This window comes from Megalobrama amblycephala, linkage group LG20, assembly GCF_018812025.1.
Source record: "Megalobrama amblycephala isolate DHTTF-2021 linkage group LG20, ASM1881202v1, whole genome shotgun sequence".
Taxonomy (NCBI): Eukaryota; Metazoa; Chordata; class Actinopteri; order Cypriniformes; family Xenocyprididae; genus Megalobrama; species Megalobrama amblycephala.
Genome location: NC_063063.1, coordinates 6,921,598 through 6,948,190, shown reverse-complemented (window position 1 = coordinate 6,948,190; position 26,593 = coordinate 6,921,598). Strand labels below are relative to the sequence as shown.

Genomic DNA, 26,593 nt, shown 5'->3' with positions numbered 1-26,593 from the left:
GCCCCGGTCTCCCGTACAGTGATACAGCATAGTCAATGACATGCCCGTGTAGAAATATAAAACAATGGCGCCATCTAGTGTTCTTTAAAGAGCAACATTATCTCAAATCCCATCACTTCAATCGAAAAGCTAAAGTGTATTTACTTTTTAAGTTAACTGTTAACCTTGCAAAAAATACAACCGTAGATTGATTTTTGAGATGATATTGGATTATTGCCCTGCCCAATCCGACAACAACACAACAGCATAAACATTTTGAAAGACACATTTGGAAACAGGCTATGGCTTAGCCTTATTCCATACACAACTGTTTACTGATATAAGCTTGTGTTCAATAATGATGTTTTTGTATTTCCCCCTAAAGTGTTAGTTAGCCTACATTATTTATTGCTCTTCAATAGCCACCCTTCTGTGCACTATAAAGTAAAATAAAGCCAACTTTAACACGCTGTCATGTATTATATTGCCATAAATGTTTGTCGAAAGCATTCGTTATATGTAACGGGAAACTTTTTGGGAGTTATTGCATGCTGGCATACATATTTTTTCAGGAACAGAGCCAATGGACAGAGCAGGAAGTTGCTTCACACTGGGGCAGATTTTTCAATGTGTACAGTTGCTTCAGGATCTACTTCAACATGGCCACCTTCGGCACAGGTGAAAACGAACCTGCACAGGTGAGAGGACATCACTCCTGACCTCTTCCCTTCACTCTCCTCTCACTTTCTGTCACTAAAAGAGCGATTTTAATGCAGGCATGAGTACTTCTGTTACTTCAGGTTGCGTGACAGCTGTGAAAGTCACGGTCTAGAGTGTTATCTAGAGTGTTCAGTTTTGATATTTTTGTTTGGTTAATGTCTTAATAAATATGTTTCTAAGCATGCAGTTTTGGCTGAGCTGAATAAATGTGAAGTGTATTTTTAAAAAGGTGAGCGCGTTTGCGTTTTCGCGGGGAATTCTCTGACGCGCGCTCTCTCCTGCTGTTGACCGTTTCGATTTTGAACGCGTTTTCTGATCTGAAGTGATGTTGTTGTCATGCTGTGAATGATTTTCCCGTTGCTTCAGAATGTTTTTACCACATCGAAACATATTGGCCAACATGTGTGTGTGAACTCATAATCATATAATAATCATTCATTTTTAAAATTTTCTGTGGAACTGAATGGTCCTTTCATTTAAAACTCTACCAGTATTGATTAAGAAGTGGTTTCCAGTGCACTGCTGGGGTGTTCTAGATAGTTGACGTATTAGCTAAGGTATTCAGAGTGGTTCTGTGTGTTGCTATTTGGTTGCTAAGATATTTTACTATAGGTGCTACATATTGCATTTTGTCAAAAGAGCCCTCAAATCTCTATCATGTAGGCCTACTTATTATTAATAATAATGTTATTACTAACAATAAGGTAAACTCTAACTAATAAATAAGGCAACACTTTCACTTTCATTAATAATGCATCAATTCATTTTGATTAGCAAACTAAGTATGCAGAATTATGCACATTCAAATATGAAGTTTCATAAAAAGTCCATTTGAATGTAATTATGTAATGCTTAAATATCATTACTTATACAAATATCTGTTCATGTTATTAATGAAAGTTATTAATAAAATGTTACCAAGTAAAAAAAAAAAAAAAAAAAAGTTTTGTTAGGTACATTGACATAAAAAAATGGACACTGCCATTCAATTTTTAAAGGTTTTGCTCACCAAGGCTGAATTTATTTGATTAAAAATACAATAAAAACAGTAATATTGTGAGATATTATTGGAAATGTGAAATAAATGTTTTCTGTTTTAATATATTTTAAAATGTAATTTATTCCTGTGATCAAAGCTGAATTTCAGCATCATTGCTCCTGTCTTCAGTGTCACATGATCCTTCAGAAATCATTCTAATATACTGATTTGCTGCTCAAGAAACATTTCTTCTTATTATCAATGTTGAAAACAGTTGTGCTTCTTAATATTTTTGTGCAAACTGTGATGCATTTCTTCATGATTCTTTGATGAATGCATTTGAAATAGAAAACTTTTGTAACATTATAAATGTATTTATTGTTGTTATCAGTTTAATGCTGCCTTGTTGAGTAAAAGCATTCATTTCTTTCAAGACAAATGAATTGATTGATAGTGTCGGGATGTGGTGAATAAATACATAACTGCAGGCTGGTATTCAAATCCAAATTTGCATTCACATGTGGTTTGTTAGTGTTTCCTGCTTGAAACTTTTATTTAGTGATTACTGGATCACATAAGTTTATAGTGTTTATCATGAATACTTGTGCAGACAACATGTATGATATGTGGGAAGGACTTTTTCTGTAGCGGCAGTAGAAAGTTAATGGTTTATTATTACAGTGTTGGCAGGTGGAACAAGGAAATACAGGTTATTCAGATGTCCGGAGTGGGTTGGGTAGAGAAATCCAGTCCGTGAAGCTAGAGAGAGGCATGAACGACATGCATTTACTGTTTCCATGTATGGAGATTATCACTGTGTTTAAACAACAGAGTGTGTCTGTTCCTCGGTCAGGAGTTTGTCTGTCATTCCTGACAAATGCCTGCTTGCCTCTAAAGGGGCTTCTGGGCTTTATATGATTCAGTCGTGTGCATTTGCCTTTCATTTATGCAATTGGCACTTGTCCACTTTTCGTTGCTGCCACAACAACAGCAAAGTTATTATGCTCAGCTGGGCCCTAGTGGAAATCTGAATTCAGCACATTCAAGTTGTCTATTCTCCAGGCTTCTTCTGGAGACAAACAAATGAGCCAGTGATGCGTTGATGATGCACACGTTACAAGTGCTGGCCCGTGACTCACTGGGGCTGTTGGTTTGTTTGACTGACACAGCTGGTGATGATACAGAGATGGTGAATGAGACCCTCTTTTAGCGGCGACCCCGAGCGATGGGGTAAAAAAAGAAAGGCCACCCCTACATGTCATGATGTGTCTTAGGTACGGATGACTTCAGCTGCCCAGCTGACCGACCTTTGCATCATGCAGTTGGTCAAGAGATCTTGTTCCAGCAGTACTGTGAAAATCAAGACAAAATGTCATTTCATACATCTTATGATGATTGATTAATCCCTCTGTGTCCAAACTGGTCCTCTGAATGAGTTATGCTTTATCATTCTGACTGTGGTGCTATTAGAGATTCATTCTAAATATAGGTCAATTAGACATGGAAAATATTGCAAAATAACTGTTATCTTTATTTGCAAGACAAATCAATCGAGTCTCTTCTTGTCAATTAAAGCGAAGTTGAAGTGTATAGTTTCTGCACCACTGAAAGCGATAATTGCATCAGGAAACCTGTTCGAAACCATTTTAATAGTTTCAGACCATAATTTGATAATAAACCTTAATAAAGAAGACCATAATAAACCTTAATCATTGAAAGTGCCATAATTAGTTTAGAGCAGGTCAACCTATAAGGCGTGTGAGAGACAAAAAATCAAATTTTACAAAGCAATTTATATTAAAGAAACAAATTTATTCAGTCACCAATTTTTTTTTAACAATAGTTTTTAACAGTAAGAGAAACAAAAAAGTGAATCTACATATATAGTTTTGTTAAAAAAGTAGCTGTTTTCCAGATAATAATTTTTTTTTTTTTTATTAAAGTGGACTAATAAATGGACTAAGAATTTTATTGTCTTTATAATATCACTCTATTTTGTCTATTGCTAATATAATATTTTTCCTAAACAGTATACATTTAAATGTTTGTTTAGATGTCTTTGGTTTGTTGCATTTATATTTCAGTCGAACCGTATCAGAGTTAATTTGGAAGCGGGATCTCGCTTCGCTTGGTGCACACCAGGGATGGCAGCATTCACACTTATTAAAATGAACCGCACTAACAGCAATTGCAAAAGAGTTCCTTTTAATAGAACCAAACCTGCCAAGTGTGAACATGCCTTTACGGTGTGTTCATACTTGTATTTCGAATCTCTTAGTTATTTTGGTCTGAACCATACATTAGTATCATTTTGGCGTTCACACTGTCAATTTTAAAACCAAAGCTAAAGATACAAAATAGGACATATATTTTGTGACGGAACTTAGTGAACATTCAAAACAATGCGGTGTGCTGGGTTAAATGCACTCATCGTGTGTACAAATGATGGTATTTTTACCAACTGAGAATTTTTAAAGAGCATATAAAATGTGAAAGGGACTGGTGCTCTGTTGCACACAAATGACGATCTGCTGCAAGGAGATGGCTTTTCTGATGCCTGTAATGGCAAAGTTGCTGCTGTGTCCTTTTTAGGGGCGCATATTGTGACATCACATCCTGTATTGTTTAGATGTCTTTGGTTTATGTTGCATTCATATTGCACTCGAACTGCACCAAAGTTTGTTTGGAAGTTGTTTGGTGTGCACCAGGGTTTGGATGGCAGCGTTCACACTTATTAAAATGAACCACACTAACAACAGAGCAATCACCTCAGAGTTCATTTTAATCTAACCAAACCTGCCAAGTGTGAACAAACCCTTAGTGTACATGCAGTGTGCTAGAAACTAGATAGTAGTTGTTTTTTTGCAATATTAGTCTGTCAAGAGAGTGTCAAAAAAGCTTCTTGGCATAAGATACAGAGAGTGCATCTGAGAAGGTATATTAAATCACAAAACACTGCAATGTTTTGAAAGCCATTTGTTTTAAAAAAAGACTGTTAACATGTTATAAATGGCAATAGAATGGGTGATTTTCATAGCATCTGAAAGTGAATTGTCTGTCTGTGACATGTGAGACAGTAGCAGCCTCAGGTTGAAACTAAATGTGCGTAATGTCCACAAGTCTAAATGTACACAACTAGAAAAGTCCAGAATGCTCAGAGAATTCTTCCTGAGCATTGTTTCACAGCAGAGGTTTACCTTTGGACCCTAGTAATCTATTGTGTCTAACTTGGGTCACTGTTATAGTATCCATAAAAGTTTATGGAGCTGAGTTAAGTTTCTTTAATGCAGACAGAAAGAACTTTATTGGAATATACTGAAACAGACATGGACTGAAAAATGGTTTTTCCACCATGGTTGCAAACTCACTTGATTTTTATGTAAATTCATAATAGATTGTGACTTAATAAAAGTAGTCAGCAATATTTGCCTGCTGTAAATAACATCACATTTTCTATTGATTATGGGAGCAGTAATTCATCAAATGATGATAAAATGAAGGAGAAGTGCGCTGTAATAGAGAATTAGAGCTTTGTGTGAATTACTGTCTGTACAGGATGTCTTTGCACCATTACCTGATTTCTTTAGTTTCTGTGGTGGAATGTGACAGATGCAGATGCATAATCATTCCAATCATGCATTAATCATTCTTCATTATTATTTCATAAAATTCACGGCCTTAAGGCTAAGCCAACTTTTCAATAACATATAACACGTATTTCATATGTTTAATGTAATAAAACTCATATTCAATATTACAGTACATTAGAAATGCAATTTTATGTAGATAATGAGTTTTTATGTTCCTCTTCTATGTTTTTTCATTTCTGTGCATAAAGTCAAAAAAGTGAAGAAATGAAGAAAGGAGAAATAAAAATGAAGAAATAAGCCTCATTAAAGAATAAAATTCTTGAAGAGAGAACCATAGTAAATAATTTGGCAAAACTTTGGTAATAATATTTGAAAAACATTTGTTCACAAAGTCACGTGGCACGACCAACATTCAATAAATAAATAAACAAATAAATAAATAAAATAAATAAAACAGGTGTTACATTCACCGTCTTGTCCTGTTGTCAATGACTGTCACGTGATCCTATGTGTTCTGTTCCCGCCACTCATCATTCACCATGGACACTGATTACTCACAGCTGTTAGTTATTAGTATTGTGTATTTAAGTTCCTCCCTGTCCTCAGTCTTGCGTCCGGTATTGTTGAATGTTACTCGTGTTGTATGTTACCTGCCTATTCTGTAAGATTAAACTACATTCTTTCTTGAACCTGTCTTCCTCGTCTTCCCTGGTTTATAACTGTAACAACAGGAAGTGATATCTTAGCCCATTGACCCTTTGGACCCTTAACTGCGTCAAGGTCAATACGTCTCTTAAAATATCAGATAATTTGACCAACAATTTGAATGACAAAGTTGTAAAATATAATGAGGTGCGACTCCCTGAGATGCCTATGTATTGCTTAATAAAACAAACTGGAAACACAACCATGCCTAAAAATGTATCTTTTGTTTTTTATAAGGATAAGGATTGTTGCAAAATACTATGTTCTGTAAAAGTAATTTAATATTAATTTTACACAATAATAGCAATGTGGTATAGTGTGTAATATTACTATTATACATTTTTAGTAAATTGTCATGCTAAGTACACACAAACATCATTAATTTGAAACATGTAATTAGGAACTGTATTGGAAGCAAAAAATATACCTAATTTAATATAAGCTAAGCTAGTACTAAAACTAACAACAACAACAACAACAACAGAAAAACGCAGTGTGCTCTGATTGGTCGGCTAGACCAGTGTGTTGTGATTGGTCAACTGCTTTGAGCGTGTTTCAGAAATGTCACTCCCCTTACCATATCCTCCAGTTTCAACACACTACTAAAGCAACCCAACCAGACATTACACCTTACATTTTTTTTGCATATGCCTTGGGCAGGAATTATTTAGATGAGGAATATTGTGACGTGTACGTTCCCGGAGGAAAACTCAAGACTACAACTGAGTAGTTTACTGATAAAGAGAATAACTCCCTTTGGAGTGTTTTTGTACTTTGTAATTTTGCAGACCATGCTCAAACAGCAACACTAAAGAAAGTTGAAAAAGTTAAAAAGCATAATTGGTCCTCTTTAAAGACTCACATATTCAAGGTGTATGGAAAATATGTTATTACTTTTTACTTGATGGTTACACCATATGTATCATAAAGTTTAAAAATGTTATTCAATCTCATATAAAAGTTTTTCAAAACTAATGCTACAGTTCACAGCACTGGTCACAGGGAGGTCTTCACGTGGTATTTTTAGCAAGTGAAGTAATCACTCTCAGAAATTGCTTTCAATAATTATAAGTATTTTTGTGTTTGTTTATAAGAAGCAATACATGTACATGAAATGTTGTCCCAGTGTTGTGGCAGTGCAGTAACAATGATCCACACAAGCCGCAACTCATCCTAATTTAAATATTCAGGAAAAATAACAGTTGCATGAAAGGATATGTGGATTCCAAGCCCTACATGTCAAGTCTCTTATGAATCTGTTGTTGTATTCTCTCAGTCAGTGTGTCCTGCAGTTGGTCCAGGTGTTGTGCACCATTTAGTACGTTACAAACAAATTACATAACAACTAAACAACGTCTCTCAGGGGAAAGTATGATATAAGGTGGTAAACTGTCTGGAGGACCATAGTGCCATGACACTTTTTAGACTTTTGCTATGCAACCATTTGAGTGGCTAAAAAATGTCTTTTGTGCCATCCATGAGGAAATGGGCCAAGTGCAGAGACTATAAATTCTAGAAGAGAAAGAGCAGCCATTCTGAATGATGTTTATATCTGCAGTTCTTTAGGCGCTGATGTGCCACATTTGACTTCTTTCTGAGTTGTGGTTGTTATTTATGTGAGGGAACTGTGAGTTAAGCTGTATGTCTCTTATACGGTTTCCTGTTTAGTTGTCTTTGTTTTTTTCCCTTCTGCTCTCACGGTAAGTGGGCCTGACTGTTTGCACAGTAACTCTGTGGTCCTGTTAGTTTCTACAGCCAGTGTGGAACAGCTGTGATAGTGTATTTTGAAAATACTCAAAATATGCATTAACATGAAGATGGAAAAGGGATATCAATCATTTGGAAAATAATCTTCACGTACTGTGGCCTCACAAAGTACTTTGTTATAGTGTTTTTGCTCCCAGTTCAGTCGTGCCACTCAAATTGCAATTCCATTTGATGCCACAGAAATGACGCACTTCGCCTTTAAAGGGATAATTTACCCAGAAATGAAAATTGTGTCATCATTTACTCATTTATTCAAGTAGTTCCAAACCTTTATGAATTTCCTTGTTCTGCTGAACACAAAGGAAGATATTTGGAAGAATGTCAGTAACCAAACAGATCTCGCCTCCCATTTACCACCATAGTTGGAAAAATAAATACTGATATATTTCAGTTATTTGTCTAGAGTCAACAGAAATTTGTCAGATTTGTTTGAATGTTTGATAGTGGAAGTGTCTGACACAAATAGTCTTTGTTCTTTAGTTTTCTGTTTTCTGCTCACATTTATATCCCTATGGTGCTTTGGTTGCCATGGAGAAATCAGGCTGTTGTGTTGGTTACCATGGGGACTGTCTTCCATAGTGTGCCCCGGGCATTCAAGAAAGCATTTAAATGTTGTGAAGGCCTGCTGACATTTAGGCTCATAGCATCTGCAAATATCACAGATAGTCTTTACTGATTATATATGATATGTATTGTGCAATTTGGTTTCTCACACTCATAGTGGGTAAATGTGTAATGTTGACCCCACATTCTCTTAGACAGCTGTTTGGTTTAATTAACCAATAAGCTTATGTTAAATATAGTATAGTATAGAACTAGAGTATAGCTAAAGGTTGTTGTCATGCAGATCATTGATCATAGGTGTAATGCACACTCTGGCTGTACTGTAGATATTTTGGAATAACTGCATATTTTAGCTGATGTTGTTTACTTGGCCAGAGGCTCCTAACCTCACCTTTGTCAGCTGAACCCCTGACACCTAAATTACTGACTTGAAGAGCCCGCTGAGACTTTAAAGGGGACCAATTATGCCCCTTTATGTAATATACATCTCTGGTGTCCCCAGAATGTGTCTGTGAAGTTTCAACTGGAAATACCCCACAGATCATTTATTATAGTTTGTCAAATTATTATAATTTGCTCCTATTTGGATGTGAGCAAAAACACGTGTTTGTGTGTGTGTCCCTTTAAATGCAAATGAGCTGCTGCCCCTGGCCTGCTTTCCAGAAGAGGGCAGCACTTTAACTGCTCGTGCTTCGATTGCTCAACAACAACAAAGCTGGAGAATCTCATGCAGCCAAAATGATGATTGTCAGTAAGGGTGTTCAGCCTTACATTGTTCAAACCGGAGTCGGACACTGATGGAGAGATTTAGGAAGAAGTAACTTTTAGAATGAAACTGGACATTTCTGAATGGTTAGTGGATAAATTTATGTAGTTCCCGTGGAGTTGATTCAGCTCATTGACTAGCATGTGCCGTCATGTTAATCTTTTGTGCAAATCCAGCGTTGAATTGACCCCTTGTTTGTAGAGCAGTCTGGCATAAAATGATGACATGGCAACAACACTCTACGACAACAACTCTTCCTCTTCTCTAAAGCAGCCCAACATGGCCTCACCCCCTTTGTTGCGTGTTCTTGGGGGTGGGGTTTATGTAAATTTTAGGGTTAGTCACTAACCCGGGAAGAAGATCGTTGTAGTCCCTACCAGCTGTTTGTTGTAGTCCTTAAACAGAAAATTCTTTAAAAGAAAATATCTCCCTGAACTTTGAGTGTCGTAACTTGTTGTTTATGCTATAACAGCAACATTACACACTAACTAAAGTTTAAAGGTCCCGTTCTTCGTGATCACATGTTTCAAACTTTAGTTAGTGTGTAATATTGTTGTTAGAGTATAAATAAAATCTGTAAAATTTTAAAGCTCAAAGTTCAATGCCAAGCAAGATATTTTATTTAACAGAAGTCGCCTACATCGAACGGCCAGTTTGGACTACATCCCTCTACTTCCTTCTTTAATGACGTCACTAAAACAGTTTTTTGACTAACCTCCGCCCACAGGAATACACAAAAAAAGGGGGCGTGGTCTTGTTGCGCTCCCACGGAGAAGAGCAAGAGTTGCGTTTGTAAAGTGTGTTTGTCGCCATGTCGTCGAAACACTGTTATTTTCATCCCGCAGTCCAATCACCTTTGTTTGGCCTTCCCAGGGACGCTGTACTTAGAGATCAATGGTTACAATTTATGTTTAACTCGGTTCCTGAAAATTATAATCCACATGTAAAACTATGTGCAGCACATTTTGCTGAGGACAGCTTCCTCAATCTCAATCAGTTTAATGCCGGATTCGCACAAAGATTATTCTTGAAAGATGGAGCAGTTCCCTCTTTGTCTGGAGAAGGCGTTGTTTATGGACCACAACCGGTAAGCTAAGCTGCTGTCGAATCACAACACAGGAACCGCTGGCACAATCAGAACTCGTTACGTATTTCTGAAGGAGGGACTTCATAGAACAAGGAAGTCATCAGCCCATTTTTATGACAGTGGAAACAGCGGTATACAGATAAGTAAATTATGTGAAAAATACTGTGTTTTTTTTGCACGCGAAACATGAACACATGTTACAGTACATTGCACACTATAAACACAATCAGAGCTTCAAAAAACCACGAACAACGGGACCTTTAAAAAGTGAAATCATAATCAACCACCCCTTTAAAGTCAGTGTGAAATCAGAATATTGTCTTCATATTTGTCTTCAACTTACCTTTAACCACCTGGCTCTATTCTGTCATGTATTGCCCATGTCATGTAATTTCATGATCCAGTCGATTCTCAATGGATGAAATTAAGTCCTGGCCTTGTTTCACTAAGAAATGTGTCAGATTACAGATGTTTCATGTTTGCATTAAATTATCTTTGCAAATATGTAATGATTTTCTTGATCTCTCCACACGTTTTTGCAAAAAAAAAAAAAAAAGAAAACCTAACTATTATTTTGTGATAAATTATATTCATAATTTATTTCACAAAGAAGGCAATATCTGAAAATGCAGTTTTTTAAATTTGGGATTTACATTTTTGTTACATGAATTATCTTCCAAATCCCCTGTTCCATAATGAAAATGCTGCCATTAGATATGCAGTGAACTGATGCTGTAACTAATTTCTTCCAGGTGACAAGGTTAAAGTTTATTTAAAAAAAAGTTGCATCATTTTTTCAAACAAAAGCCTTAAGGAAATTCTTGACATGCCCTGGGTCTTGTGAATGTATACCTGTTTCTAATTTGTCTTTCAACATCCATAAAGAAAGTGTTTGCATGACATCTGATAACTGATATAATCTCACTTTAGGATGGCTCAAACGTTTGGCTAATTACAAACTGATTGCCACATATAGCAAACAGACAAGGGTTCTTCTCATAGATGATTTCTATGTAAACAACATAAGTAAAAACACCTTTTGTGGAATGTGTTTCTGTCATAACCTGCTCTAGGTTGTAATAATGGTTGCATCATTCCTCAAGACAGCCACAGATTATGACAGCACAGTCAAAGTGCTGTTGATGCCTCCTGATTTCTCATTTTTCTCACACTTGAAAAACCAAGAGGCGCAAAAGAAATTGGATAAATTGTTTTGTAAACATACAACTGCTTTGGATAAATGGTATAAACAGTTGGACAGGGTGTACAGCAGGAAAATACCACCTTTAGTACAGTGGATGATTATGACCTAAAATCAAAACCTTGATTAATTGAACATTTTACCTCGATTATGATTAATGAACGAATTATAAATTATTTTGTATATAAATAAATTAGCAAAGTACCAGTACCTAATGAGAGCGATTGTGTGTGTGAATTAGTCTATTAATTGTGAAGCTGTGGTTAAATGGTTACTTCAAAAGTAGAAAAATATATGCTATAATAACTTTTGAGTTTCTAAGCTACTTTAGTAATAAATCACAGGACAGAGGACAGTAGTTTCTGCGTTCCTCTGTGTGCACGATCTTCAAAGCTGCTGTTTGTATGTGTGTTCATGCCACAATGCAGCTGCGCGAGCACGGTAGCTCGATATAATAATACACATCCGATCGTCTAATCGCTTGAATGTCCAAACTGGCAAACTGTAAAACACATAACGTTACAACTGACAAAGTTTAGTGAAGACGCAAAGCTCACTGCTCGCACTCCGTCAGTGTTGACTCGGCGTTCACCTCTGTGTTGATTCCATGCCGCAGACTGGACAAGGCGGAGTCACGTGGCTACACACGCTGTAGTATGTTTTTAAGGGGGAAGTATTAAAGGGTTAGTTCACCCAAAAATGAAAATTCTGTCATTTATTACTTACCCTCATTCCGTTCCACACCCATAAGACCTTCGTTAATCTTCGGAACACAAATTAAGATATTTTAGTTGAAATCCGATGGCTCCGTGAGGCCTCCATAGGGAGCAATGACGTTTCCTCTCTCAAGATCCATACATGTACTAAAAACACATCTAAATCAGTTCATGTGAGTACAGTGGTTCAATATTAATATTATAAAGCGACAAGAATATTTTTGGAGCGCCAAAAAAAACAAAATAACGACTTATTTAGTGATGGCCGATTTCAAAAAACTGCTTCAGGAAGCATCGGAGCACAATGAATCAGTGTATTTGGGCTTTGTTTTTGGGCTCTACTAGAATAGGTTTTTATGCTTGAATGTTCAAAAACCATTATTTTTCACATATTTTACATTGTTGCAGCACCTCTCTTTCCAGTCTGTCAGTAATGCTCTGTTTAGTTCCAGTCTCTATGGCCACGTTCACACTGTCAATTTTTGGGATTGACAACCGCATTTACTTACAGGTGTGAGTCTCGAAATATCCCGTTCACACAGCAACTTACAGTAGCGTCTGGAACACTGTCTGTATGAACGTGCAACCAGAGTCAAGCCCGTATTCTTTAACTAGTAACCATAACGACAGTGACCAACGTAATATTAAAGATGGCGACGTCCATAAAACTGAAAAATCTCATCACTTTTGACATGACAAGAGACCAATTGAACCGCGAGTGTATCAATTCAAACTTCATTAACCAACAGCAGCATGTAAACACGCGATAGCCGGAGTGTTTAACCGTTGCACTCGCGTGTCATGTCCTTTGTCTCGCGCATGACACAGCATTTGAATTTGGAAAAGAAACACAAAACTGACGGGAGCTGCTCCGGTGGAAAACAGTGTTTGGATCTAACACCTTAAGATGACGCACAGCTCATATCTCTGTCGCTGTAAATTACTGAAAGCAAAACCACACACAAAACACCGGCTCTCTTGCACTGTATGACGTGACAGACAACTAGTTGTCCAGTGCGGTTCCATTCACACAGCGCAAAAAATTCAGAGAATGCGGTTGTGAGTCCTGAAAATTTATGGGTGTGAGTTTGGTTATAAAATGCGGTTGTCATACCCGTAAATAACCGTACTGTGTGTGAACGTAACTGTATTAAGGACTCAAATACAGGACTGACAACCATATTCTGCTGCTGTGTGAATGTGGCCTATGAAGCCCATCCATCTGAAAAACACAATGTGCTCTGATTGGACGGCTGGACCAGTGTGTTGTAGTGCTGTCACGATACTAGAATTTCTAACTTCGATACGATACCTTGAAAAATATCGATATTCGATACCATTTTCGATACCACGGAGAAAAAAACTGCCACAATATTAAGGGGGTTATTTTTTTATTTAAAGCTAAATATAACAAGTCTAGAACATATATTTTACATTAACAAAACTGTCCTGAGGTAGTGCACTTGTTCAAAAAGCCTCAGATTGCATTACATTCAAAAACCAATAAAGTGCAAGTAAAAAAAAAAAGTGCAATCTTTTGTATTTCCAAGTAAAATCAAATCACAATGTCAACAAAAGATACTTAAACTTCAAGCAAAAACAAAATCAGTGCAATCTTATGCATCAAGTATCAAATTAGTAAACAAAATAATTAAATGGAATCTGTTGCTGCAGTTTTATGCAGATTTTCTCTACAGAGGTGAGTGAGATTGACACCCATTACTGTATCCTACAGTTGTTATGCAACTTTCAGATTTTGAGCTAGGAACACCAGCATGTCAATGTGCTCCTCTGTAAGTCGTGCCCTTCTTGCACTGCAAATGAGCCCTGATGTACTAAATACACGCTCTGAAGCTGAACTTGAAGCAGAGATACACAGATACTTCTTAGCAAACTGGGCAAGGTGAGGTAAAGTTGTCTCATCTGTCCTCCACCATGTGAGTGGGTCCTCTCCTGCACTGATTTCAGGCATCTTTTCATATACTGAAAACTCATTCATGTACTAATTAAAATCCAAAGTTCTATTTGTTAATATTTTTTCATTGGACCAGAGCTAACATGATCCGTTATATTTTTATTACCTAATAAATAATGTTATCAAAGATTAAAATATACTGTAACAAATGCATTGCTCGTCGGTCATAAAAGCTGGTTAATACATTAACGTTATTTGATGAACAGATTTAAACGCAAACGTGCGTGCATCACACGCGAAAACAGTGCTCACTGGATCGACATGAAGTCGTCAAGTCACCTTTATTTATATAGTGCTTTTAACAATACAGATTGTGTCAAAGCTCTTAACAGTATCAAATTGGAGGATAGTGTGTCAGTAATGTATAATAATAATACCAACCTCGAGAAATTCTTTATACAGATCCGGGTGTCGGTCTCTCAGGTGCTTTGCTATATTAGTGGTGTTAGCGCCTTTTGTTAGCACTGTTCTGTAGCATCTCTTGCATATTGGCTTGCTTGTGTCCTTCGGCTTTCCATGTTCATTTGCCTCATATGCAAAATATTTCCAGATAGCACTCCTGCTGTGTTCCTTATCAACCAAAGCTGGTCGCGCGGGCGGTGCACTCGCCATCTTTCCATTCACTTCACTTTTGCTAACCAGAGCGAATGAGACGAGTGCGAGTGCGCGTGCGCATGTGGTGGTCGTCAACGCGCCTTTGGAGAGAAGTGAAAGTGAAAGCGCGGCTAGTATCGATACTTCGGGAAATTAGTATTGGTACCGTTCAGATATTTCAGTATCGATATTTATCGAAATATCGATATTTTTGACAACACTAGTGTGTTGTGATAGGTCAACGGCTTTGAGCGTGTTTGGGAAATGTTACGCCCCTTACCATAACCGCCAGTTTCAACACACTACTAATGCAACTCAACCAGGCCTTGTCCCTTTTTTTCCATATGCCTTGGGCGGGAATTATTTAAATGACGAATATTATGGTGTGTTCGTAGAAAACGTTTCAGGGAGTTCAGAAACAGTGTGCACTGATATAGAAAATAACTCCCTTTGGAGTGACTTTGTGTCTTGTAACTTTGCAGAAATTTTTAATGCTCAAATGGCAACATTTCACACTAAAGAAAGTTGAAAATGTAAAAAAAAACCATAATAGGTCCTCTTTAATGTCACAGATAAGGACAGTCGCTAGTGGAAAAATTGGGACTGTGCATGTTCTTATGGCATCGGCCTGTCAGTTCATGAGCAATCATGAGCAAAGTTTTCAAAATTCTGTAATATTCTATTGGGCAAATATGCTGATATCTTATTTAAAAGATTTATTTATAAATTTTCCTCTGCAGCACACACTGTATCAGTCTGGAAACTGAATCAAACTTGAATTTTGCTGAGCATGTTAATTGAAGTTTTGATATGTTATGTCTTTAAAACATCTACCTAAATTTATCCAGTTTAATTGCACAGATATTTGTGGGTAACTCTGTTGCCAGCTTGAGTACTGCTGCAACAGTAACTTTATAACTCACGTTAAAGCTGATGTGTGTATGTATGTGGCTTTATTGTGTCCAGGATCAACAGCTTTTCATGTGCCTGCTTCCCATTGCTGGTTCGTGAGCTGGAATCCTGTTTGTCCTGAAAGCAAACTCTCTTATTTGTCCTTTCTGTTTGGTCTTTTCTGTGTAAAAGGAAGGACTTGACCTGGAAGTATCACTCACTATAGTTGTGTAATCCTGTAACACGCTCACAATCACACACACTGTTAAACACTTCTCTGCTCCCAAGACAAGCAAGCTCAGGTATCTAAGGTTGTGATCTGATCTTATTTGAGCTGAAGAGAGTCCCGTCACCCAGCTCAGAGTCTTTAGCACTTATTTACACTAATCAGCATTCCTGTCAGCAGGAACAATCCGGCTGGCACAGGAGGTCTGGGATGAGAGCAGATCTGACAGCCAGTGTGTCTGTGACATGATGGGTTCTGTTGTGCCTGCAGTCTCATAAAGAGCAGGATCAGGGCTTGTGCTTGTGGAGTGGAAGGCAGTTTGGCATGTCTGCTTAGATCATCTTTGAAGCATGTTTTCATTCTGATTTGGTGATTTACGTGTATGTAATTCATAGGGTGAAAGCAACACCGTTAATTTTTTATTTTTTTTTAGACCAATTTGTTGTTCCTGCACAATGTAATAATAATAATAATAATAATATTTTTAAAATTAATTAATAATAATATTTTAAAATTATTTTATTTAACAATAGCATTATTCAGACAGTAATTGTTTCTCATGGGGACCTAAGGTATTTTCAACATTTACAGGGGCTAGTCTGTGATTTTATTGACATCCGAATCCAGAATGTGAGTGTTTTCTCCCACCACCCCTATAAAAATCCCAGACCGAATTACCTACTGTTCTTTGACAAGGGCGTGCGGTAATTTAATTGCTGTCCGATTCCACATCTCTGAGTTTACAAGAAAAGATCCATAGAAAATTCACAGTTGAAATTCTTTTTGCCAATTGCATATGATTAGTGCTGAGCTAATGGAAATGTTGGAAAGTACAAGAATATTTAATCACTGCTCCACCACAGCGAATGGAACCTGTAAAGAACAAAAAGGAGAAAGAGAAATAAAGCACATAACATTTAAAATGGGTATTTATTGGCAGCAACAGGTGTGCAATACAATTTTATAGGTGCAGTGTGTAAATTTTAGCGGCATCTAGCAGTGAGGTTGCAAATTGTAATATAGAGAAGCAGGACAAATATGTCGTCGTCTGAGACAGCAGAGAGTAGAGAGTTAATCAAACACACTAGAGCAGTTTGTCCATTTAGGGCTACTGTAGAAACATGTCGGCGCAAAATGGCGACTTAACGTAATGGGACCCGTCCCGCGGTGTATGTAGATAGAAATGTCTCATTCTAATGTAATAAAAACATAACGGTTCATTATGTAAGGTCTTTATACACCACTCAAAACATAGTTATGTATATTATATTGCATTTCTTTCAATAGATCCTCCTAAAATGTACACATTGCACCTTTAAAATATGTATTATATACAGTTGTAGGGCTACAACTATAACGATTATTTAGATAATCAATTAGTTGGCTGGTTATTTCTTCGATTAATCAATTATTTTATTTATTAGATTGACAAAACGCACTATTCCACATCATGTCCAAAGCTGTCCTTCAAACAAAAATACCAACTGAATGCTTATGAAAACATAATGAATATATCTATGCTATAAGCAAAAGAGCTATAAAGCAAAGGGACAGTTTAAATCCCTACATTAAAAATTAAGATAGTAATAAAGATAATCAAAGAAAAACAAAAACACAAACTCAGTGTTAACAGATAAGAGGAATGTTCAGCATGAACGCACACATTCACTCTCATTTCTAAACATCTTAAATTTATATTCAATTACATGGTGTTATCCCTTTATCGTTACCACTCTCATAAAATACTTGAATTACATGTTTACTTTTAAACATACATTTAATGTCTAACAACAGATATTTCAGCAAAGTGAATATTTTTGCACTGAATTTTAATTGTTTTAATCGTTCAATGCGTCCTGTCTGTTTGACGCACATGTGCGTGCCGGCGCTCATTCAGTAAAGTCTGAAGTTTAATGCAGACTGTCAGGATGAACCTTCATGCAAAATGGAAATACTGGCATGAATTTGTAACACTTACATATAAGGACATAACCGTAAAATTAAAGTGTTGCACTGAGGAAACATATAACACAACAAACAGCACACGCATCTGTCAAAGCGCCTGACAGAGCAAGCCGTGTTAAACATTACGCTAATGTATTAGCTTGAAGCTTAAAATAAAATATTCTCATGTTTTGGGCAGCTTGGATCACATACCTTTCTCACAGCAGCACATTCTGTTTCCTTCACTATTTTTAGATGCATTTTGTCCATAGAAATGTGTTATTCAGTGCTGTAATTTGACGTGACTGGCGGAAGTTTTCCGTGCACTGTGGGCAGACACGACTAATCGATAATGGCATTCATTGTCGATGATTTTCATTATCGATTAGTTGTTGCAGCACTATACAATTGTATACATTAAAAATATAAACCACTGAGCTTTATGCTTACCTCATGTAAATAAGAGGCTGCATTAACTTATTTCTGTATGCTGTTGTTGTCGATGAATCACAGCTCATTCATCCATACTTGCACGAGCTGTCTAATACACCAGTTGTTGCCTGTGTTGCATAGCATGTTTGTTATTTTGGGGGCGGAGCAATGAAGGGAGGGTAGGGTTGTTTAGGTGTCATTTTCAAATATTAACAGTGTTTCTCTGAAATCACTTACTGTACCTTTAAGACCAGACATATTGTTTCTATTCAGCTCTCAAAAATGGTACCATTTGAAATACCATTTGAAATGTTATATTAACTGTTATTGTAGAGTCACATAAATAGAAGAAGTTTGTCACCTACATATATTATAACGAACTGAATTGATAGTTATTTCAAACTATTTTTTTTTAGATTTGGTGATACTTTTCATTTCATCGTTTTGTGCTTAAATACTGCTAATGCGTCGCTACTATCAAATTTGCCTCACAAGGTTTGTTCTCTTTACAAGAGTCTTTGTATCTGCCAAGAACATAGAGAGGTTATTCTGTTGATTGATTGACATATTCATGGCAATGGAGAGCTGATGTCATCGTTTTCTACTTGAATTTCCCACGTAAGTCGTGCACTCTGCAGTGCAGTTAGCCAGTACTAATAAGTCGAATGCCAGCTTTGATAAGTGTATTATATAAATTCATCAGCAACACAAGCACTTATGCAACCCCTCAGATAACAGATCAAAACAATTTCATTCAGTTGAGTACCGTTTGTTTTCATAAGTCTACAAATTATGTTTCTATTGTACAGTGGTTTTGGATATAAATGTTATATTTACATTATCATTCTTCCAGAAAGTCTTCATCCATAATGTTGACTTTGATCACGGGGAATGCTGGCAAGGGCAGGTTCATGCAGGCAGAATAAGGAGGAGTTTTACTGGCAGATGTGTGTTAATGACACAGCAGCGTCCTCATACCTCAAGTGCATGGAGCTCACAGCCTGACGGCCAATGCACATGCCTACTTTCAGTGGAATTCACAACACAAATATATCAAATACAACCAGTGTGTTGATGCATTTGTACTTTGGATTATTAGCATGTTGGTATGTCCAGGCATCAAGAAATGTCTAACTAGTAAAAATTTTTTTTTACTAAAAAAGAACTAAAAAAAGTTCTGTCTTTAATTACTCACCCTCATGTCGTTCCACACCCGTAAGACCTTTGTTCATCTTCAGAACACAATTTAAGATATTTTTGATCAAATCCAATGGCTCGTGAGGCCTCCATTGGCAGCAAGTTAATTTAGACTTTCAAACGCCCAGAAAGGTACTAAAAACATATTTAAAACAGTTCATGTGACTACAATGGCCAAAGAAAACAAAATAGTGACTTTAGTGAACAATATCTAGTGATGGGCGATTTCAAAACACTGCTTCATGAAGCTTCGAAGCTAACTTTGGCAGTTTGATTGTTGAAAAAAGTTATTTCGTTTTTTGGCACACAAAAAGTATTCTTGTCGCTTCATAACATTAAGGTTGAACCACTGTAGTCACATGAACTGTTTTAAATATGTCTTTAGTAGCTTTCTGGGCATTGAAAGTGTTAATTATCTTTTTGTCAATGTAGGCCTCACTGAGCCATTATATTTAAAAAAAAAAAAAAAATCTTAATTTGTGTTCCGAAGATGAACGAAGATCTTACAGGTGTGGAATGACACAAGGGTGAGTAATTAATGACAGAATTTTCTTTTTTGGGTGAACTAACACTTTAATTCATAAGATTTGAAAACTAAGGTTTGAGAAATAGTGTATTGTTATAACCTAAAACCTAATAACCTTCGCTGTGACACTATAATTATAATATACAGCATATTTGGACATTGTGATGAAGTGATTCTTGTTCAGAAATATAGTTTTGCTGCTCAAGTTTTATCGCAATTCTCTATCAAACTAATGCAAACTAATACAGTCAACATTCACATGCAGTTAAAACTGAATTATGACCAAGACTAATTTTCTTACAGTGAGGCTTTAATTTACATTAACAGCTTAGAATGTTGGAGTCTCCAACTGGTAATTACAACATTGTGGCAATATTAATGTGCACTCAGCTCGTAAATACAATCATGAACTCTACTTGTGTGATTTACAGCTTAATTTAAAAAAAGTATTTTATTTTATTTTATTTTATTTATTTATTTTTTTTACATTTGATTATTATATTTATATTATATTATATTATATATAATAAAAATGATTTAATTGATTACATTTTGGCCTAGATCAGACTTTTTAATGCCCATAATACACATTGTTTGGATACATGATGTAAAATTAATATTCAGTAAAAGTTTGGCTATCAAACCATTTGACAATCAGTACCATTGTTAGTAATTAGCATTTAAGATAAGTGCACATAAAATCATAATCCTTTATATTAATTGCTGCTTATTTAAATATAAAATACCTGCTGTTTGTGCATTACAAGGATTTTTCCCCTAATGACAAAATAAATATCAAATGTTCAGTAACTGTTACAACCACGCCTTTCCCGGACTCCAGTTCCCAGTTTCCTCTTTGTCTACACACCTGAACTCACTTCCCTCGTCAGCCTTCCCGCTTCTCCTGGATTCCCTGCACCTGTTTATTGTCATTTGCACTCCCTTTAAGTTGGACTGACTCCTTGCACTCCCTGTCCGTTGTTAATGTTATTCTAAGTGTGTGTAATCCTGTATCTTTATGGTTTGTCATTAAATACCTAGTTTTGTTGAAGTCCGTGAACGTTTCATCTCTGCTACAACCACACATGTGACAGTAACATTTCACACAAATAGATAATTTTTTTTTGTTATATTTTAGTTTCAGTTTTCTTGGAATGGTCAATGCAGAAGTATTTTTGTATTATGTAGTTATCAGTAACTAATATGTCTTTATTAGTAGCCAAATGATGGGAAAGTATTATGCAATGCTTCCTGTAGACAGTTTTGTGTGACAGCCACAAAGTTAGCCTAGAAAGAAACTTGCAAAAATGGCCAGACGCTTTGAAGTGCCGAAAAGTGTGTGCTATATAACTTTCCAATTGTCACGTCTAATCTCCTTTCCCATAAATCTTCATGCTTCAGTGTGAGCCGGCCAGGCCTCAGAGGTGTGGCCATAATAAGCAGATTAGAGTGTTGATAGTGAAAGCCAAAGGCATGACACAGCTGTGGTTGATGTGACCTCAGGAGACAGAGGTGCGTTCTGGAGTTGAGCCTACATGTACAGTCATATGAGTACATGGCTAGAAGGCACATTACTTACCAGACACACCTCCAGTGAGGAATTTGCTTTTCTTTTAATAATCTAATTGATTTTGTCCAAATTATATAAACCCTGTGGAGTATGTGTGGCCTTAATATATATCAGACAGGATTACTGAGTGAGTGTGTGTGTGTGTGTGTGTGTGTGTGTGTGTGTGTGTGTGTGTGTGTGTGTGTGTGTGTGTGTGTGTGTGTGTGTGTGTGTGGTTCAGTTAAACACTACATTATGGGGACAAAATATCCCCACAAAGATGGAAATATCTGTAATCCTTGTCCTTGTGGGGACATTTTTTGATCCCCATAAGGAAAACGGCTTATAAATCATGCTGTGTTTTGATGTTTTTTGAAAATGTAAAAAATGCAGAAACTTTTCTGTGATGGCTAGGTTTGGGGGGGATTTGGGTTAGGGGGAAGAATATACAGTTTGTACAGTATAAAAATCATCATGTCTATGGAATGTCCCCATAAAACATGAAAACCCAGCAAGATTGTGTGTGTGTGTTTTTCAAGGACACGTTTATGGATAACAGATGTTTTTTTGTCATCACAGTGACATCATCAACAACATTAGAAATGTTCAATTACTTGCTGTCACCTCTGATGTCAGAGCTTACTGTACATTGTGAGGTCATGTGTTAAGTAATGGCTGAACTGAGGAGCTCAGTATCACATCATTGTGGAAACTCAAACATGGTGTCACATTTCTTTTCCTTTCAGAATAGTCTATTGTACAGCGAAAGAGTGCTGGTCAACAATAAAGCCATTATTTTCTTCAACAATTATTTACACTACCAGTCAAAAGCTCCCCAAGGCTACATTTATTTGATCAAAAATACCATAAAAACTTTTAAATTGTGAAATATTATTACCATTTTTTTTTCTATTTTAATATATTTTAAAATGAAATGTATTCCTGTGATGCAAAACTAAATGTTTAGCATCATTACTCCAGTCTTCAGTGTAGTTCTTCAGAAATCATTCTAATATGCTGATTTGGTGCTCAAGAAACATTTCTTCTTCTTATTAATTTAAAAAAAAGTTTTTGCTGCCTAGTAATTTTGTGGGGGAAAAAATGTAATGATTCAAAATTTTGATCAGTAGTGTACACTAAATGTATATCTTGTGCAGGTTTTATCACACAGACTATTTGAGTAAATCTTGCAGAAATGGAATGATGCTACTGTATTGCCTGAAACACTTTGAGAGACAAAAGATAGTACATTACATTTTTTGCAGATAAATGGAAATCCCCCTTTGCAGTTAAATAAGCATCACCTGTTTGTTTACTTTTGAATGCTAATACACATTAGCTGGACCTGTCTGAAAAATACAGTTTGCTAGCGTGACTTTAGCAAAATTTACAATACTGTTTTTTGTCAGATTTTATTCCTGGTTTGAAATGTGTTGAATGTAAAACATATCACTGACGATCTGTTTTCAATCTTCCCCCATTCAAGTTGTTAGGAGCTGTACTTGCATGACTGGAAAAGGGACTTTGTCCAAACAACACAAACATGAGATCTCAATCTTCACTGCCTTCAGTGTACAACAACACCAGTATCTTTTAAGATATTTATCAGACATGTAGTTTCTCTACACACACACACACAGGTTTGTTTTTGTGAATTGTGGGGACATTCCATAGGCATAATGGTTTTTATACTGTGCAAACCGTGTTTTCTATCACCCTACACCAACCCTACCCCTAAACCTACCCATCACAGGAAACTGTGCACATTTTTACTTTCTCAAAAAAACATTCTGCATGATTTATAAGCCTTTTAAAAAATGGGGACATGGGGTAATGTCCTCATAAGTCACCCTCTCCTTGTAATACCTATGTCATACCCATGTCATTATACAAATTTGTGTCCTGATATGTCACAAAAACGCACACACACACACACACACACACACACAGATTTATCTACTGTGACTGACAACAAAATCAACAACAAAAGTGAAATTAAAATGCTTGGAAAACCAGAACTAGCAAAATTATAATCTCTGTACAATCAAAATGCAGCATTTATTTTAAATTGATGTGTTCTTGTAATCTTTAACCAAAATAACTTCCCCTCCCTCTTGCAGTGACATCTTTTCTGTTCTGTGATGATGCATTTACTGGAGCAAGGGCGGAACAACATGTCACTCACATGAGATCGCAACAATAGCAAACAACAACGATAAAAAACATCCGATCAGTTCCCGATGGACAAAATCAAGTCCCAGCCTAATTTTTTTCTTGTTTGTGACAACACTGGCAACATTTTTTAATTTAAGTATTGCACCAAAAGTGCAACATTTTTTTGCATATTTTACTAAACCACAATATCTTTCACTCTAATGTGATGTATGAATTTGGCTAGTCATGAGATAAAAGTCTAAATATAACTCAGTGCTGCAATATGTCACTGTAAAATGATGAATGCATGTAAATGGGGTAATGTGAAGATGGGCAGTTTGTATGAAATATGATTCTCCTCGGCACCATTGGAATCAAATTATACCCCCATTTAGTCTGATATGATTATATATGATACGTCTTGTCATTTTCTGATATCCTGCTTAGATTTGAGGCCTGCAGATACAATTCTGCATCTGCAGTCCTGTTGTTTAATGTTGTAAAATCTCTCTTGCTTAAAGAAAAATGAAATTTCTGTTATTAACTGAAATGAAATCCGAGGGTATCTGATCCACACATAGGCAATGACAACAGTTGCACCTTGGATTTCATCAAACAATATCTTAACTTGTATTCTGAAGACAAATGAAGGTCTTACGGTTTTGGGACGACATGAGGGTGAGTACTTAATGACTGAAATTTCATTTTTGGGTGAACTAACCCTTTAATACATATGGCAGGTATTAATAATACAACAAAATCAAGTCATCTTTGAAGCATGGGAACTGACTCTCATGCCAAACTCCCTGTGGCTTTTTAACACACTGTTGATTCTTTTTGTATTACACACCTTACACAAACACTACGGCTCTGTTCCAAACCCTTACTGTCTAATGTCTCCAGGGCAGCTAACCTTATAGGTTAGGGTTATGGTAACAAAATTTCACAATTCTCAATACCAGTTTCCACCGCTGCATAAACAAACATAGTCCTTTAATTAAAAAAGTTAAATATTGATATAATTAAGTGGAATGTAGACTTCAAGTATTTGTTAATAACGTATCTAAAACAGTATGTTAATAAAAATAATAATAACTGAAATTGGAACGTACCCAACTTTAAAAAAAAAAAATTCTAAAATGTTTTGCTAGCATTCTTATTAAAGGTGCAATATGTAAGAATTTTGCAGTAAAATATCCAAAAACTACTAGGCCAGTGTTATATATTTTGTTCACTTGATGATGTTTTATTAACAAAATTCGGGAGCAGCAGGTGCTTTCAGCTAATCAACCAACAACAAGAGGTATATATACTGCAGACTTACCTCTGTTTGTTGACAGTTTATCAGCATCCCTCCACCACCCCATCTCCTCACTTTTAGTTCAATCTCTCATTACCACATCCAGGGGGAGTACTCTGGGTTTGGGCCAAAATTCCGAACTCGGAGCCCTCCCCCTGGACAGCACACCAAATACGCTTTACTTTACTCTATCTAATTATATGTATATGTGAACTCGTGAAAGTACTTACAATATCCCAAATGTTTGCAACTATTTGTAAATCTTGAGAAAATTGCTCTGGGACGTGTGAGGAGTCGCCTGTCAATTGCATCATACCCACGATATCCTCGGTTTCTGGTTTTATTTTGTAGAAACCATGGAAACACCAAAGTCGCTTTAATATTTACATGTTTTAATAGACAAGGGAACAACTGTTTTGATATATTTATAGACAGAAGACTAATTATTGTTATATAGCTCAACACGTTTAGTCTTATTGCTTAAATCTAATTTTCTTGATTTTTTTGCGAGTAGTGAAGTGAGTTTTGTGAAGTAGCTAACATAGCATAATCAGATGCAGCTTTATTTTTATTAACAGTAATACAGCATTTTCTCCATCATACAGTATGTTTTAAAATTAATTCCATGCCATTTATCAACACAAGCCTTCCAGCATTTAATATGATATTCTAAAATCGATCCAGCTTACTGCAGTGTGCAACAAGTGTCTCACAGCAGCCGCCGAGTGAACGCACAGAGTAACGTTATAACATTTTCAACACATTCAAATGTATCTAATATGATAAACAGAGCTGTGTTTCCAGAGATTGTATATTATAGGGAGATGAGAGGGTCTTTATCTCTTATCATTGGAGAAAGCGTAAAGGCTAACTTAATCATGTGCGTCACCTCTCAGCCTATCGTGTAATGGCCTCTGGTCTCCTTTCCTGCGTACCACCAGTACCACCCGTGCATACCGCCAAAGCCGGAGTGTTAGCATTATCCGTTACGCTTTTTTGGCTAAAGGTTGCAGGCTTGCCTTCCAGGGGCTTTGGTGTTACCTCATACTCGTGACCGGAAAAGCGGAAGCAGCGCCGGCGACTGCGGCATAATAAAAGTTCCGCTGCTCGCGGGCGTGTGTTGAGCAATTGCACCAGTGGCCTCATTCAGCTCCCACAACACTCTACCTGCTCTGCTTCATACTACAGTAACGTTAATAATCGCATCCATGAACTTGATTTCTGCCCCGTGAGTCCTATCCCGATTATTTTCCACTGGCTGTGAGGTGAAGAACACGTGTCCCAAGATTCCACGCTCAAACTTGGTGTCATCAAGCTACGCCTTTGTTTTGAATAGGCCTCTAGCGACCTCTAGCGGACAGAAAATTTTACATATTGCACCTTTAAGTTATGAAAACTAAAAAGTTTCGGAAAAATCCCTCCAAGGACAATGTCTAAATAATGTTTTTAAATGTTATAAACGACATTGTTAAAACCAGAAAACTTTGAGCTAATGTTCTGTTAATGTTACTGGAATAATGTTTTGTTCATAACTTTGAGAGAACCTTGCCAGAACATTAGCCACAATTCTGAGAATGTTCCTTGTTAGCTGGGTAGTCTTCAAGTATTTGTTAATTGAGTAATTACATTTCTTTCGCTTTGTCTGCCTTTTTTATGATGAACTTTTTACTTAATTTCTTCAATGCATTATAGAAATTTGGACAAAAGAAGGCACCTTGGCTTAGGCTACAT

At 36.4% G+C, this 26,593-nt stretch overlaps 1 protein-coding gene across 1 annotated transcript in view; it reads left to right on the top strand.

Moving 5' to 3' along the window:
- Window positions 1–552: 552 nt before the first annotated feature.
- Window positions 553–26,593, top strand: part of LOC125255081 (ankyrin-3-like) — a 166,327-nt gene continuing 140,286 nt past the window's right edge. The window contains exon 1 of the mRNA XM_048170037.1: window positions 553–677. Coding sequence (XP_048025994.1) covers window positions 607–677 — 71 coding nt within the window. The 5' untranslated portion in view covers window positions 553–606. The remainder of the gene's footprint in view (window positions 678–26,593) is intronic.